The 16453-nt window shown below is 35.4% G+C and overlaps 2 protein-coding genes across 2 annotated transcripts; both read left to right on the forward strand.

Annotated features, from left to right (window-relative positions):
- The first annotated feature begins 235 nt into the window (after nt 1–235).
- Nucleotides 236–1668, forward strand: LOC125799259 (interferon a3-like). Its single transcript, XM_049475509.1, has 5 exons — nt 236–292; nt 471–551; nt 845–994; nt 1079–1171; nt 1564–1668. Exons 1-5 carry the CDS (start codon nt 236–238, stop codon nt 1666–1668), a joined length of 486 nt encoding a protein of 161 aa, XP_049331466.1.
- Nucleotides 1669–5673: 4005 nt separating this feature from the next.
- On the forward strand, nt 5674–15576 carry LOC103031198 (interferon a3-like). Its single transcript, XM_007228621.4, has 6 exons — nt 5674–5772; nt 6234–6321; nt 14248–14316; nt 14483–14638; nt 14809–14892; nt 15088–15576. Exons 2-6 carry the CDS (start codon nt 6265–6267, stop codon nt 15172–15174), a joined length of 453 nt encoding a protein of 150 aa, XP_007228683.3. The 5' UTR covers nt 5674–5772; nt 6234–6264; the 3' UTR covers nt 15175–15576.
- The last annotated feature ends 877 nt before the right edge of the window (nt 15577–16453 follow it).

Here is a 16453-nt window from a genome sequence, read left to right on the forward strand (position 1 = left end):
CATCACCTTTTCGTTTTTCAGTACCTGAACTAGTATAAATGCGCGCTCCACACTGAATGATAAAGTACGAGTACCTTCTACACTGAGAACTCTTAGTTCTTCATTCTTTATCAATAGTTTTGAATTTAGTGTAATTTTTTAATTCGTTAGCTGTTGTTGGACCTAAGATATGGCAACTTTAAAAACCTGTGTTCTTTTGATGTTCTGCTGGAGCACAGTGAGTGGATGCACATGGATGAAGAGCAGTTTCCACGACTTAAGCAACAGGTCCATTGCGAATCTGAAGCAAGCGGTGAGTACAAGGCTATAGAAGGTTGCCTTCCGTCTGTTATTGCGATCGCTAATACGTGCACTGGAGCACACATAGCAATAAGCAATACGTTTTACAGGGTGATTTTCGCTAAGCCTGTTTAATAAAGCACAATTTGTGTAAATTATTTGGTGTAACTTGTAATATCTTTTGATTTCAGTGCAAAACAACCGCGCATCCTCATGGAAATCTAAGCCTGGAGTTCCCAAACAAGCTCTACAATCAGGTCACCCAACTACAGGTAAGGAAAGTGTTACAAGGAAGCACGTAAGACGTGTTCTTAAAGGAGCCCTGTGCAAAAAAAATCAGCGCGCTCCATTTGCTGACAAATTGGCTTAACACTTGACCTAACATAGTAAAAACAGGGTAAAGAGGTTGCTAAAGCGCAAGATTCATGTTCTTTATCACGTTACAACAATATAATATAATATATATATAATAGTCAATTTATTCTGATCAGAAAAACAGCTATATACAGCAAAACTACAAAAATTCATATTAGCGCTGCTCCTGAAATTGTATCTTTGTTTCCAGGCCAAGGATCACATTGTGTTCATCCTTCGCACATTGAAGAACGTGATGCGGCTCTATCATGGGAAGTACGAGAAGGCAGACTGTGACCAGAAGAAGCTGCAGATCTTTATCCTCGACATTCACCGACAGATCGCGGAGCTTGAGCGATGTGTAAGTCAGTACAGTAAAGGTATACCGTGGGATATGGAAAAGGTCTCTGAGGATTTTTCTAAAACTTTATGGTTTCTTCTATAGGAAACTGAAATTGTCGTCAGTGAAGTGAACAAGAAGATCACAAAGAAAATGGAAATGCACTTCAAAAGTTTAATTTCCCACCTTAAACACACGGTAAGTGTTTAATCATCGCAGGAAGTTTGTCTATACCAAGAGTAAAAAGCCTGAAACCATAGCTATTTTATATTTTGCATTCGACGGTATATTTAATCACAATTTAAGCTCTTTTAACTGGACGCATCTTTGATTATTATTATTATTATTATTATTATTATTATTATTATTATTATTATTATTATTATTATTATTATTATTATTAGTAGTAGTAGTAGTAGTAGTAGTAGTAGTAGTAGTTAGTGTTGTATCAAAATGATCATTGTTACTCTCTAAGGCTAATAAATTAATTCTCGGTCCAGGTGGGATGGTTTTATGGCTAATTAATGGTTTATTTGTTTATATACACATAATATATTTTTTTACTTATACGCTGATTTTTTTTTTTGCAGGAGTACAGCGCGAATGGCTGGAAGGACGTGGCTGGAATGATTCTGCAACACATAAGCAGGCTCGATGTCCTGGCCATCAACACTAAGCAGGACCTCAGCCTTTAAGGCAGCCTTTTAAACATCTTCATCGCATGAAGGACAACAAGCGTTGTTATTTTTTAAATTTGATGAGCATATTTTTGTAATATTTATTGCAGCCTAAGCTAATCTCTTTATTTATATATTTATTTGATTTATTTATTGTTTATATTCTCTGTGACATTTGTAAGATTGTGAGCTGTTTATGTGAAAATAAAATACTTGCATATTTCAAAATTCTTTGTAGTTTTTGTCGCATACATTTAAATCTTTAAGTACTCAAGAACGAAAAACCTTTTTTTGCCAAATTGGCTATGATGTTGGATTATAAAGCTATTTTTAATTTACATACATTATCTCAAAAAGTGAGTACACACCATGTTTGAAATATACTCTGCCCTCAACATAAATCAACATACAGCTATTAATGTCTAAACCGCTGGCAACAAAATGGCGAAATTTAGCCTAAAGCGTTAATATTTTGTGTGGCCACCATAATTGTTCCAGCAGTGCCTTAACTCTCTTGGAAACAGACTCTCACAGATGTCCACTGGAATCACTCCTCCATGACGACATCATCATCATAATTATCAGATGCTTAATATGGTTAAGGTGTGGATACATGCTTGGCCAGTCCATCACCTTCAATTTCTTTAGCAAGGCAGTTGTCATCTTGGGCTTGTGCATGTCCTGTCCTGAAAAACTGCTGTATGAATGTGGCCATCGTGCTGTATCCTATGGAAGCCCATTCCCGCCACCTAAAAAATAAAAATACTCCAGCAATTTTTTTTATTATTATTAAGTAAATTGCTATCTCAATATTTTGAGATACTAAGTCAATATTTTGAGATACTATCTCAATATTTTGAGATACTAAGTCAATATTTTGAGATACTAAGTCAATATTTTGAGATACTATCTCAATATTTTGAGATACTAAGTCAATATTTTGAGATACTAAGTCAATATTTTGAGATACCTTAAATGCTGGCTGAATATACATGCGGCCACCTGTAGATAATGACCTGGGAATTAGGCCAAAAGTGAGAGCAATAACGTTTTAATTCATATTTAATTTTATTTACATTATATTTCACTCAGAGTTAAACTCTGTCCCTCGCATTGTGTTCTCCCCTTTATTCAGAGCGTTTTCACAGCACTTTGCTTACATGCTGTTTTTTACTGTTAAAATGCGACATCTACAGGCGGCCGCATGAATGTTCAGCCAGCATTTAAGGTGGAACGGAAATCTGAATAAGACACTGGCGAATAAGAAGCTAACTTCAGCCTCGTCCAAGATCCGGAGGCTTATTTTGATATTGTGTGATTCCTCTAAAAGTTCCAATATTTCATGATTTGTGAATCCACGTCTGAAGTAGTCCTCAATGATGGTATCCATTTTGCATCTTTGTCTCACCTGCTTCTGTCTCTGTACAGCCTACTAGTATCTCAAAATATTGAGATAGTATCTCAAAATATTGACTTAGTATCTCAAAATATTGACTTAGTATCTCAAAATATTGAGATAGTATCTCAAAATATTGAGATAGTATCTCAAAATATTGAGATAGTATCTCAAAATATTGACTTAGTATCTCAAAATATTGACTTAGTATCTCAAAATATTGACTTAGTATCTCAAAATATTGAGATAGCAGTTTACTTAATAATAATAAAAAAACATTTTGCTGGATTATTTATTTTTTTTAGGTGGCGGGAATGGGCTTCCATAGTATCCCGTTTTTTGGGGTTTTATCAAATTTTTATGCCAGTTTTCTTAAACAGTTTTCTTGCCATAAAGTGCCATGGTGAATTTCAGTGGGCAGATAGTTTTACACAAAACAGCAAAATTGTCCTTATTCACACCCAAAACTTTGTAACACTAAGGAGTTCCATGATACCAGGGAGGAAAATGGCTAATTGGGCACTGTTAGGTCATTTTCACTTAGTTTTTTTGAGATTTTAAAGCATAAATGTTTAAAAGAAAGCAATATTTAAATAATGGTTTATCATGTTATCGTTTTATATTCACGCTCACTTCTCATTTACAAAAAATGTTCTACCAAAAACCATCCGTGTTGTTTTTATGCAGATTGCGACGAGCCCTGCTAGGTTATTTCTATTCGTCTCGGAGGTTATGTTTTGAATGAGTTCCAGCACCACCTGCTGGGCCTGTGGGTTTCGGGTGCAGTGCTAATTTCCAGAAATCGGTTTACTGATGAATTCTTAATTTAGTTTTTTAGGGAACCAGAGACACATCGTGAAACTCAGGGTCTTGAATAGGTCCCGAAGCCCAGTAACTTAATTGTTATTGTATATTACTATATAAACACTGTCAACAAGCTAGAGTAATACGTTACATGTAAAGGCTTTATTTAAAACCATTTCCCACCATCAGTGCTGCTACACGCCATTTACGTATTACTTATTGGCACGTACTACTGATGCTTTTGCCACTGTTGTGACTTTAAATGTTTAGCTATATACATTTTTACCATATATCTATATTATACTTTAGCTACAATCTCCTCCCTTGAACTTATTTGTACAAGATATAGAGTTCCACACTAAGAGCACGTTTGTTCAGCTTATTTATCATACTTCGACTTGTACTAATGTAATGTAATAACGAGAGCCTTACAACAACAATTCAATCCATTAATGTCTTGCCATGTTGCAATGTTTGTTTTTAGTAATTTAGTTATTTTTAAAATTATATTTTTGCATAAACTAAAGAGTTCTTATTTTGAGGTTATTTATATGAGGCCTTCCCTTAGACAACTCTTAAACAAAAGGGTCTGTTAAGCTGAAGACAATAATACTATTCTTCGTAACTGGTCCAGCTAGTCTGACTGCTAACCGTTTTTAACTAAAGAATAGATAAAGAAGACCTTTCCTCTACCAGTCTTTCCTATGTGAGGGATTTTCTTGTAAACATAAAGACATAGCGAATACTATAATATAAGACAATATTAATACACGTGTTACCAAACAGATGTTTTAATTTATTTATTTTTTACTTTATGAAGAAGCTTTGTATTTCCACATCAGGTTTACACACACAACCCACATTTACCATTTAACAGGTATGCACATCTCCCGTCTTAAAACTTAGTACTTAGCTAAGTAGTTTTAACTAAACTATTACCAAACTATTTTAGTAATAGTTAGCTAACCACAGTAGGTATAGCTAACATATATAGACTAATTAACAGCTAGCTAATAATAATAATTACTTTATAGTAATGTTATATTGAAGATTCAAACTATATTAAAGAATTCAAGCTTCCTCCTTGCAAATAATAAATAAGTGTTAACTGTCATTAGATATTTTAAGTTATGGTAAAATAAGTGAAAGCAATACTGAGTTTCCTATGGGAGCTGTGGAATTGTAAATGTGAGTCGAGTCTGACCTGTATGTGTAAACCTAAAAATAAAAATGAAGATTTGTGTTAAAGAAACCCTAAAACCATTCATGAATTAACATAGAAAATTAATGTGTGCATTAGAGGGGTAGTTATACAAAAAGATTGTTTATTCAAAAACTAAGAAAGGTAAAAATAAAATAAGTATGTACGGTAATCAAAAAGAAATTAATTTAGGAGTACCTTAAATTCTGAATAAGTGAATTAATTAATTGCAAAAATATTATAGGAACATTTAGCCATACATGAATTAACATGAATGAATGAATGAATGCGGGCCATTTTTGCCACATGTGCGCATTAAAGGGGGTGTGCATACCTTGCGCATCAAAGGGTTAAAATGACAGTTTTGGTAAGAATGTGTAATTGTGGTCATAATTGTGGTGCAGTCTCTTTTCAAAGGGAATGAATCTGTTGATATTATGCGCTCTCTTTTATATTTTATTTACTCACCAGCTCTTTTCAGTTCAAAATCTGCATTTCTTTGGTTTGACATTGCAGGAATGATGTAAATGTAGACTCAGTTTGCTGATTTAATATATATTAGTACTGCCAGGTTGGTAATACGTCATCCGACACCCGGACTTCCCCTTTGCTTTCTTTTTCTTTTTGTAAGGCAAGCGTTCGAGCAGGGGAGTTGCCTGTTGAGGAGACGTTTTAGGCCTTAAAATACAATATATAATAACCTATAACACACCAATTTCAGGTAAGCCTACACCATTAAAACCATTTTTGGGGGATTGGGGGATTTTTGTTGACTGAACACCAGTTCTTGTTCTTATAGCGTACTTTAGCGTACAGTCTCGTTCGCTTTAAGACAAACATTGTTGTATGCATGGCTTGTACTGTTTAGAGTTGATTTAAAATATATGACGCGTGTTATTACTGTTTGCTATGTGTATTAATGTAGTCCAAGAAGTCAGTTTAGTTCTTTTGGTCCGTATTATTGAAAAATTACAGGTACTCCGTCGGGCATTTTGGAAAGTGAAAGCAAAAACCATCTCCCGGTTTGGGGAATTCTCCTGCTGTTTTCCGTTTCCGAATACTCATATAAATCTAGTACAAGGCAACATGTCGCCCCAAAGTTTCTTTAGCGAGCAAGAGCATGAACTCAACAAAGATGAGCTCCGTGCAAATTTGGTTGTGCCTTGTTTTCGTCTGTTGCAGTGCTCAGCGCCAAGACTATGCCTGCAAGTGGATGACCAGCCAGTATGGAACTGTCAACGGCGTGGCTCTCTCACTGCTGAGGCAAATGGTGAGTAATGCAAAAAATACTCTCAGCTTAACTTGGTAAATGACTGTTGTGCTGTTGTTTGGGATGTTCTTTTCATAATAGGAGGTTAAGTTACAGAAATAGAAAGCAGCTTATATTTTGTGTGCAGGCAGTTTGGAGACATTATACTACTGCCACCATTAAGTGTCATTTGCAGTACCATCTTTATTTAACAGAATGATGGTACCTGAAGTTTACTGTTGAGGTCCAAAGTTTTGTAATATATGTGATCTTTTTTCTAAGGGATTAAACAAAAAAAAACTTCTGATAAAATAAACACTGCATAGTAATACACTGCATTTATGTACCAGATTAAAACAAATAAAAAATCTCTTAAAAATAATGAGCTACTCATGTGGTATACAGGCTATACTGCCCTCTTAAAATTCACTTCAAGTGTATTTTTTGAGCAACGCCATAGAAGAACAATATTTGCAGAACAAAGTATGAATACAAAGATTCTTGTGTAGTTTTAAACTCTACACACATCTTTGTTTAAACATGCTTGAATTATCTTAGCATTGTTCAAAGGACTATTTGAAGCATCTGTTTTTGTAAGAATGTAGTAATATCGTCTTTATGTTGGCACTGTCTGAGATAATGGTCTTAATGCTGTGAATGGAATTCGACCAGGGGTTCTCAGTTCTATCATTGGACATCCAGTGCTCAGCATATTATAAGCATTCTTTACTTCGACCGATCTTATCAACAGTTGAGGGGAAGCTAAAATGTGCAAATTGTGGAATTGAGAATCATTGATGGCAGAAAAAACAGATATTTTCTTTAGAATGGGGTGTGGTGGAAAATAATGACAGGAAAAAAGAAATTTTCAGAGTCTCTGAGTCTTGATCAGAATGAGTAACAAGATTTATTGAGAAGCCACACGTAATGAATACAGAGTGAACTCCTGCCTTGCAAGAGTGCCATGCTCTCTTTATACCTTTTAGATCCTCCCATCCCTTACTTCCCAATTATGGGCACAGTGCCACCATTGTGACACGTCAACTTCTTCTGACAGGTGGTATGACATAATCCCTTAGTGAGCATATCAGACTGGTTCTCAAAACACCGCAAGCAGAAGGAAAAATGACCCTGGCGCCAGAATTGTAGACAGAACAATCCGTGACGTGCACACATACATAGACACACACTGCTTTCCCCAGATAGAAAAACTCTCACTCAGCATCTTAGATATGCTCCTGAGTACACATTATCATCGCATGGAACAAAAAGTAATATCATTAATAGTCGTCATTGTTTATGAATTATCACACGTCATTGATTATGAATCATTTCAATAAACACCTTCCATCACACTCCCCCCTTTGATTCTGAATCAATAATAATTTTTTACAGATAATTTTCTTTACCTTCATCAAACAAACGGTCCAGCCTAAATGCAGTATCTAACTCTATTGTATCTACTGCAACTTGCAGGAACTGGCCTTTCTTCTGCATATGGCGGAACAAAAATTAATAGATATATATTAGAAAAGAGTAAAAGTACATCAACAAATAAAATCTCGATAGATCAACACATTCGCAACCCATAGAGAAAGAGAGAGAGAGAGAGAGAGAGAGAGAGAGACAGAGAGAGAGAGAGAGAGAGAGAGAGAGAGAGAGAGAGAGAGAGAGAGAGAGAGAGAGAGAGAGAGAGAAAGAAAGAAATAAACTAAAGCCAGTCGAGGGCCAGAGAGAATTCCTCATACTTCATCCAAGCAGTTATACATTTTGCAAATGACATGTGATTGTACAGAACTTATCAATATGATTACGTCAGCAGAGTCCAGTTAACAGCATGTTGTCCAGTTTTAATGACGTGATCCGCTCCAGCCTGTCTGAGCAACAGGTTCTTATCATGATGTTGTTCAGCACTGTGTCCTTCATGAACACAGCAGACAGTCCTTAAGTGTCCTAAAGTCTGTAAGAAGATGAGACAGAGGAAAAGAGTGGATGTAAAGATCTTCTGGCTATCTGAGGAGAGGTTTCCAGCACTTCACTCAGATAACTTGTTGTCTCCTAGTTCATATGCACTGGTCCCAGAACAGCAGAACAGCAGTGAAGCTTCTCTGCCACTCAGGGTCACATTCTCCTCACAGCTCTCACTGTTGATGAAAACACTCTGACCTTCCTGATTCCTGAAAAAAGTAAAAAAAACAACCTCCAAAGCCTTGTCATAGTGACAGTTAAAAAGAGAGCAAAGATCATAAGGTCTTTAAGTGAATTATAAAGTGAACAGTAAAAATAATAACTGTATATATAAATGTATAAAACATTTAAGAATAAGAGTGTGAAGGTGTGGTTATCTCCAATCACACCCTTCACTCCCCCCTTCTAGACCAAATGGAATCATCCAAGATTCCATGATGGTCTACATAACGCCTAAGAAGCCCCGGGAGTCATGACAAGTGTCCGCATACAGAGTATGAGAACAAGTGTTTCTTCATCTCAGCTGTGGACATGCTGGGGCCTATTGCACACCAGTCCCCACGCCGGACTCTCCCTGCCTCGTCATGCCCACCATGGATCTGAGAAGATTCATAAACAAATTTTACTACATTAACTTTCTCTTTTTTTTTTTTTTCCAGAATTACAACATGAAGTTTAAAAGTGTTAAAATCAAGTCAATGTTTTTCAACATTGTCACTGTTTTCGCTCTAGACTATAGAATACATAGTCTCAACATTTATTTATCAAATGCCTTCATATTTTCTTTTAACCTTTCACATTGTCTAATTTAATCTTCAACCACAATAATGTATATATTTTTTATACATTAATTAGACATTTTCTTACACTAGATGCTGAGAAGCTGATCTACACCTTTGTTTTGATTAGAGTATTGTAATGCATTATTCTCTGGATTACAATTATTATTCTCTACAATTTACAAATTACATCGTGGTCAAAATGCTGCAGCTACAGTTCTAACTCACACAAAAAAAGAGAGAAGATTATTTAGATTGGATTTTAATATTCATTTAGTGTGAAAAGTGTAAAAATCTCTTAATGGCTTAGCAGCTAAGTATATATCAGGACTCCTGACAGATCGACAATTCCAGCTCATTTGTTGAGAACATTTAGCGTTGCATTCTGTATTTATGCACCAAAGATTTGTAACTCTCTATCAGTTTATATCCATCAGGGATCACCCAGTTCTTCCTTTGAAGCACATCTAAAACTTATTTGTGCACTTCAGATTAATCTTAGTTTTATTTATTTTAAAATAGTTTGTTATGTGCCAAAATTCTTAATGCCAATCTGTAGACAAACAATCCTCAACTTTACACATACTCAGAAATCCTTAAAGCATTGCTCATAATATTTAGTCTGATTAGTGCTGTTATTTGAGGGCGAACACACAAAGAGCATAAAACACCCCCTTTTTATTTTAGTTATTGAGTAGAGAGTTCAGTTCTTCCAAAACACTGATGAGTATGATGCAGTCAGTGCATTTCCTCTATATCCTTCATAAACTTATTTTCCATCTGTTAACTTGAGTCTAAAAACATTTGGCTGATGTTAGAATTTAAATGTGTGTGGAGTTGTGTCCACAAGCTGTTGTAGGCATGGTCCACCTAAGTTTAGACTAACTAGTTCCTATGACAGTGATTTTGAAGCTATGAGCTGCAGTGGTCCTGTTTGAAGTTATTGGCCTAATATTTATTTTCCTTGTTCAGTTCCAATATATATTTTTGCGAACTGTGCTACCTGTAAATTAATTGCAAAAAATAAAAACATATTTAAGTTTCACTTGTTTGGCATAGTTGCAAGACTGTTAGCTGGTGGTTTAGCAAGCTAGTTATTATTATATATATTGAATTAATTTAGCATTAATATTAATGCACATATAAGAGAAAGATTTCTATCTTACCCTATATATATATATTTTAAAAACTTTTGGAGCAAGCAAAGCTCTTTTTGTAGTTGATAGTCTACATTGATGTATTAATAAGATTTTAAATGGTTGATTTTTATTTAAGCCAGCATGCTTGGTTACTTTAGCTAGTTACAACTACATCTGAGTTTATATGTATTAATTTTGTCAAAAGCCAGTAAACAACTTCCCTTACATAAGCCTTAATGGAGATGATTGTTATTAAAAATGTTTTATACAAATCATAGTCATTAGGCAACATAAATTACATAATGTAAACCTAAAAGAACTTTTCAGTAAAAAAAAATTGAGGGCCAATAAGTGATAGGCCTCTAATGTATTAATCTGCCCAGCAACCATGCTTGGCTACTGTTTACAATGAAATTAAAGATTTTTTTCCTGAACTAGATATTATTATTATTATTAACACTATTTAAAAGAGAAACAAAAATAGCTAAAACCTCCCGTTTTTCCTTAAAAAGAAAGGTAAAACAGTCATAATTTGAGTCACCACCAGATTTAAAGTTTAACCAAACATTTTCTACATGAGGCATAAACATCAAAAATGAAATAAAATCACTCCTTTTAATAAAAAAAGAAACAGGCATAAAAATAAAAATAAAAAAAATCTGGTCTCACGTCTCTGTTGCTGGCTCAGGCTGAGGTGTGGATCCACTGGGCTGATTGGCTGATGGGGGTGGGTGGTGTTGATGGTTGAGCAGGTGCTGTCTGAAGCGGTCTCTGATCGCTCAGTTCTTCCAGATCTGAAACCAGTTTCCTGGACCAGTGCTGTAACATTTCAATCACAGCAGGTCCGGTGAAGACGCAGTCCAGCCATCGACCGACAGCTGGACCAAACACAGTCTCTCATCTGAGACTCTCCTCATGAAGTGCTCTGGTTCAGATGATGTTCACAGTACTGTTGCAGAGGACCCTGTCTCTGAGGGTCAAAACTCCTGTGATGAGCACCACCCCCGCCTTCTCAAACACCCAGAAAACAGCACTGAGCAACAATCAGTCAAAAGAGAAAAATCCCTCCAAAAAAAACCTTAAAAGAAAAAAATAATAATAAAAAAGAAATCCTGAAAGGAATTCTAACATGGTTAAAAATTGTTTAGCCTCATGAAATAACTAAAACAAAAATTATTTCCAGCCAAACGATGCTTGATATTTCTAAACTGTATAAACATTAACATTATATTGTTGTGCTCTGATGGGGACTCAAAATATAGCCAAGAATATGAAAGCAAGTTCTTCATTGCGAGAAATAGAAAACATATGGAAAGCAAAACAAAAAGCTCCATTTTTTTTTTTTTTTTAAAACATCTGATGTCTCCTTGTTTAAAAGTCAGAAAGAGAGACCCAATTCACTGCAGCTCGTAATAGATACAATATTAAGTTTGTCAAATTAAAGCTTTCCAAAGAAAGTAAGATCTTTCCTTACTGGTTTCTAAAATCTACCATCCTCATTAAGAGAATCAAAAGATCAGCATAGACTGAGATACATGAGAACCACTAGAGAAATTAGATATGTGTATTTTTTAAATCTCATTCAGCTGAGACTGAGCTGAAATCAGTCTCAATAAAAAAAGAATAATAATAGAAAAGGCCTAAACCACATGAAGACAGAAGCTGTGTTCAGAATGGCTCACTCATTAACTCTTTCACTATGTAGCATTTTCTATTTACTAAACGAATTATGGAACAACCAAACAATAAACCATGTTTGTCCTGCTCTGAGGACGTCTAATACAACAGCACTGCATTGCATTATAGTATATTTTGGAATTTCTAAATTTTGTGATGCATTAGGTTTTTCATAGTGAACTATATAGGGAACAGAATGTACTGCTGGGGTTTTAAACAGTACTGCAAAAATGGTTTTACACTATATAGTGCACTATTTCTGGAATAGGGAGCGATTCTGACACAGCCACACACACATTATATTCATCATTAGATTCGCTTATAGAATATCAGAGTTAGACAAATGTTAGAAACATACACACTTACACACACGCACAGACACACACACACACACACACACACACACACACCAAATGTGATAGAAGATAGCAGAGAAGAGATGTTTTGTCTATCTCTCTCACTGCTTTATTCAACACACGCAGAAACACACACACACACATTGTATCAAAAGCCTGGAATCCTCATCTCTTTTCTGTTTCAATCAGGGATGACTTTCACAATGTGGACATTTGTACATAACTCATCACTACTACTCAAACATGAAGCAGTCTCACATATTCACTAAACTGTCATCCTCAGAATTCTACAGCATTCTCCATAAAGATAATGAAACATGTTACATTGAACAGTTCCAGCATGGCTCAATATTCTGCCCTACTTTAATATATGTATATTGGGTTTATATGCTAATGATTCCAAACCTTTGAACAACACTACATAAACACACACACACACACACACATATAGTCTTGGCTCATTTGATTGAAAAGAGCTGCATCATGAATTTTTGGATTAAGTTTCAATTCTTTAGTTACTTGGGATCCCATTTTGTTCTCTCATTCGATTTTAATGACTCAGAGTAATTTAGCCCCAATAATCACGTCTCACCTTCCTTCTTCTATCCCTGCTTAATACACAATCAGTACCCTGTACTATTAGTATTATTTATGCACTCCTCCCCACGGTCCCGGGACCTATTACTCTAATGACACGTCTATCAATAGAGGCCTCGCTATGACCAGGCTAGTCTTCTCTTTAACTTCAAAGATATATTTACATACATCAATAAAGGCCTCGCTATGACCAGGCTAGTCTTGTACACCGTCATGTAACTATACACTGTCCAGGGCGGAGTGCTGAAGGAAGGATGGAGGGGAGTAAATTAATTTAAGAACAATTTTTACATTTAAAATTTCCTTAATGAGTAAATTAGTTAACCTGTCACTCACCACCAATGTTTGTTGATGAGGCCTGGATTTGCGAATGAGGGGTGAGAGGCCGCACCTGCCCCCGCGGTACTTCGTCCTTATTCTGTGGAATTTTCCCTTGCTTCTGGGGCCCAGCTGTTTTGCTGGAGAGCGTCCTCGGCAGGTGCTTAGTCTCTCCCCCTCCGCCGCAAGACCATGCTCATCCTGTTCGTGACGCCAAATTGTGGTGGAAAATAATGACAGGAAGAAAGAAATTTTCAGAGTCTCTGAGTCTTGATCAGAATGAGTAACAAGATTTATTGAGAAGCCACACGTAATGAATACAGAGTGAACTCCTGCCTTGCAAGAGTGCCATGCTCTCTTTATACCTTTTAGATCCTCCCATCCCTTACTTCCCAATTATGGGCACAGTGCCACCATTGTGACACGTCAACTTCTTCTGACAGGTGGTATGATATAATCCCTTAGTGAGCATATCAGACTGGTTCTCAAAACACCGCAAGCAGAAGGAAAAATGACCCTGGCGCCAGAATTGTAGACAGAACAATCCGTGACGTGCACACATACATAGACACACACTGCTTTCCCCAGATAGAAAAACTCTCACTCAGCATCTTAGATATGCTCCTGAGTACACATTATCATCGCATGGAACAAAAAGTAATATCATTAATAGTCGTCATTGTTTATGAATTATCACACGTCATTGATTATGAATCATTTCAATAAACACCTTCCATCACAGGGGATGCCAACATACAGCATTACCAGTTAGAATTTGCAGAAAGAGTTTTCCAGTTGTTCTGGTACTAGATCTAAATATGCATGGTATTCAAATGCATTATTGTTGTAGCAGTATTAAAATGACATTGATGTTGCAGTTATTCCTGGTTAGGACTATGAGAAAATCTGCATTCATTCAGTTGTACAGTAGAAAGGTCTTTATAAGTAGACTGTAAGTTGAATAGAGATGTTTAAATAGTGCATTGTACTTGTGTATTTACTAGTGTATTTTTATAGTGTATTTTACTAGTGTATTTACTGACAAGGGCCAGAACTGTTGCATTAACTGCACATAATCAATGCCATAACTGTTTTTAATATGCTTTTTTTTAGGGAGGAAAAATATGTTCAGAGATTGTACCCTTTCCAGAGAGACTGTACAAGAATATGGAAATGAGCACGGTAATCTGCAATATTACAAACTTTATCATTTTAATGCTTTTGTGTAAATTTACTACTTATTTATGGTAGATCATATGATGACAGTGCTTAAATTATTAACTGCACGTTTTTTCATTATTAAATTTATTATTAAATTTACCTGCTTAAATATTTCTTATTCCTACAGGCTGCAGACCAGCTGGGGTTCATGGCTGAGGTGGTGGAGCAGATAATAAATCTATTTGAACATTACGAACACTACGATGCAGCAGGATGGGACACTGGGGCTTTGGATAAATTCTTGCACAATGAATCTCGGCAGCTGATAGAACTTAAAAACTGCGTAAGTGTTCAATGAATTACTCATATGCATGTTCTACACTGCATTGTACACTAACATATATACCCACAAAATTAATCTCACAGTCTCACATGCATGTATTGTACTTGTTCATTCCTTTGTTCATAAAATTAAGTGCACTGAAGTAACATTAATTCCTTTTTCTCCAACAGGCAGCAGCACACCCAAACACAAGACGAAAGGCATATAAAGTCAAAAGACACTTCAGGCAGTTGAAGAAAATTCTCAGAAAGAATGTAAGTGTTTTCTTTCTGCATTTTTTGTGTGTGTGAAGAATTGGTTAGGCATGCTAAGGTGCAGAACAAAGGAATTCAAGACTATTTGTAGTTTGCTCTAAAACACTGGATGAAGCTTAGTCTGGATGAAGTTTTTTGAGAGTGGTGATATGTAATGTTATATTTATCTGCCTGTTTTGTATGTTTCATTTGCAGAATTACAATGGAGAATCCTGGGAGAAAATAAGAAGAGCAGTGCTGTTACACCTGACACGGATGGCCGTGATGACTGGCCATGTTTGAAGAATGCGGCTAATATAGAGAAAGTGGCTCATAGAGATAATGGACCAATGTGAAGGGATAATGAACAAATGCAACAACAACAACAAAAATAATTTTAAAAAGAACAAATGCAAAAAAAAAAATTCATTACAAAAATATTTAATTACAAAAACATTTATTTATTTATTTAATTAATTATTTATTTAATTATTTATTTTCATTTATTTATCTTTTTGTGTGTATCAGTGTTATTGTTGTTGTCCTTCTTGTGTAATGTGTAACTTTTTAATGAATTGTGTATTTATAATCTGTGTTTAATGTCTTTTATTGTATTTCATGATGTTTGATGAAAGTTTGCAAAAACAGTTTATGTTGAATTTTGCATTTTTATATGTTTGTTATGAAACAAATGTTATCATATTGATAAGGAAATAAAAAAATCACAATGACATGAACTGACATTCTTTATTTTTCTTTTGGTTAGTTTGTGTACATCTGTAAATTGTAACAACAGAAAACAACATAAATAGCCTTCTTTTACTTAACATAATGTCCACTGTACAGGATTATTAGAAAATTCGAAGTTTTCTTGTAAAATGTAAATGAATTTGAGTAGTTTTAAAACAATATTATATTTACTTACAATGTCACTTAAGTACATTTTAATCAATACTTTGATTATTTTTGTGTTTACATTCATTCTGTTTTTGGTGACTTGTACTGATGTGTGATTGGTCAAAAGAATAAAAAACTAAGTCTAAGATGGTTGGCAGGTCCAGCAAAAGAAAAAAAACAGCTAATAAATAAGGAAACAAGAAACTATGTGTTTTGTTAATTCACCCCAGTCACCTGTGACCACTGTCAACAATCCGGTATTTCGAGCAGATTGGGGGGTGTTTCCTCCGCTGAAGCTGGTATTTTATGGACACTGACCAGGTTTCTCAAATACTTCGTAACGTTAACTGCGTTAAAATTGATCGTCAAAAGAGTGTTTCCCAAACCCTCACGTTACTATTCGTTATTCTGAAATTACTATTTAAGTGGATTCTGCTTGCAGTTCAGCACCTTAAACAGCAGAGACCGCCAATTCTGATATTCAATATTCAACATATTTTAATGGTAGAGTTTTTGGCATAAATGATGCAATGAATGCAATGAATGGATTCCTGCAGATAATTGATTGTTGGTCACGGTCTTACCCAAGTTGCTGCATGTCTCCAAGTCTTGCATCCTGCACCAGGCCAACAGGACAACACAATATATGCCCATGACATTGGGAATATCTCTGGTACTGTAGATC

The sequence above is a fragment of the Astyanax mexicanus genome, chromosome 3, assembly GCF_023375975.1.
Source record: "Astyanax mexicanus isolate ESR-SI-001 chromosome 3, AstMex3_surface, whole genome shotgun sequence".
Classification (NCBI taxonomy): domain Eukaryota; kingdom Metazoa; phylum Chordata; class Actinopteri; order Characiformes; family Acestrorhamphidae; genus Astyanax; species Astyanax mexicanus.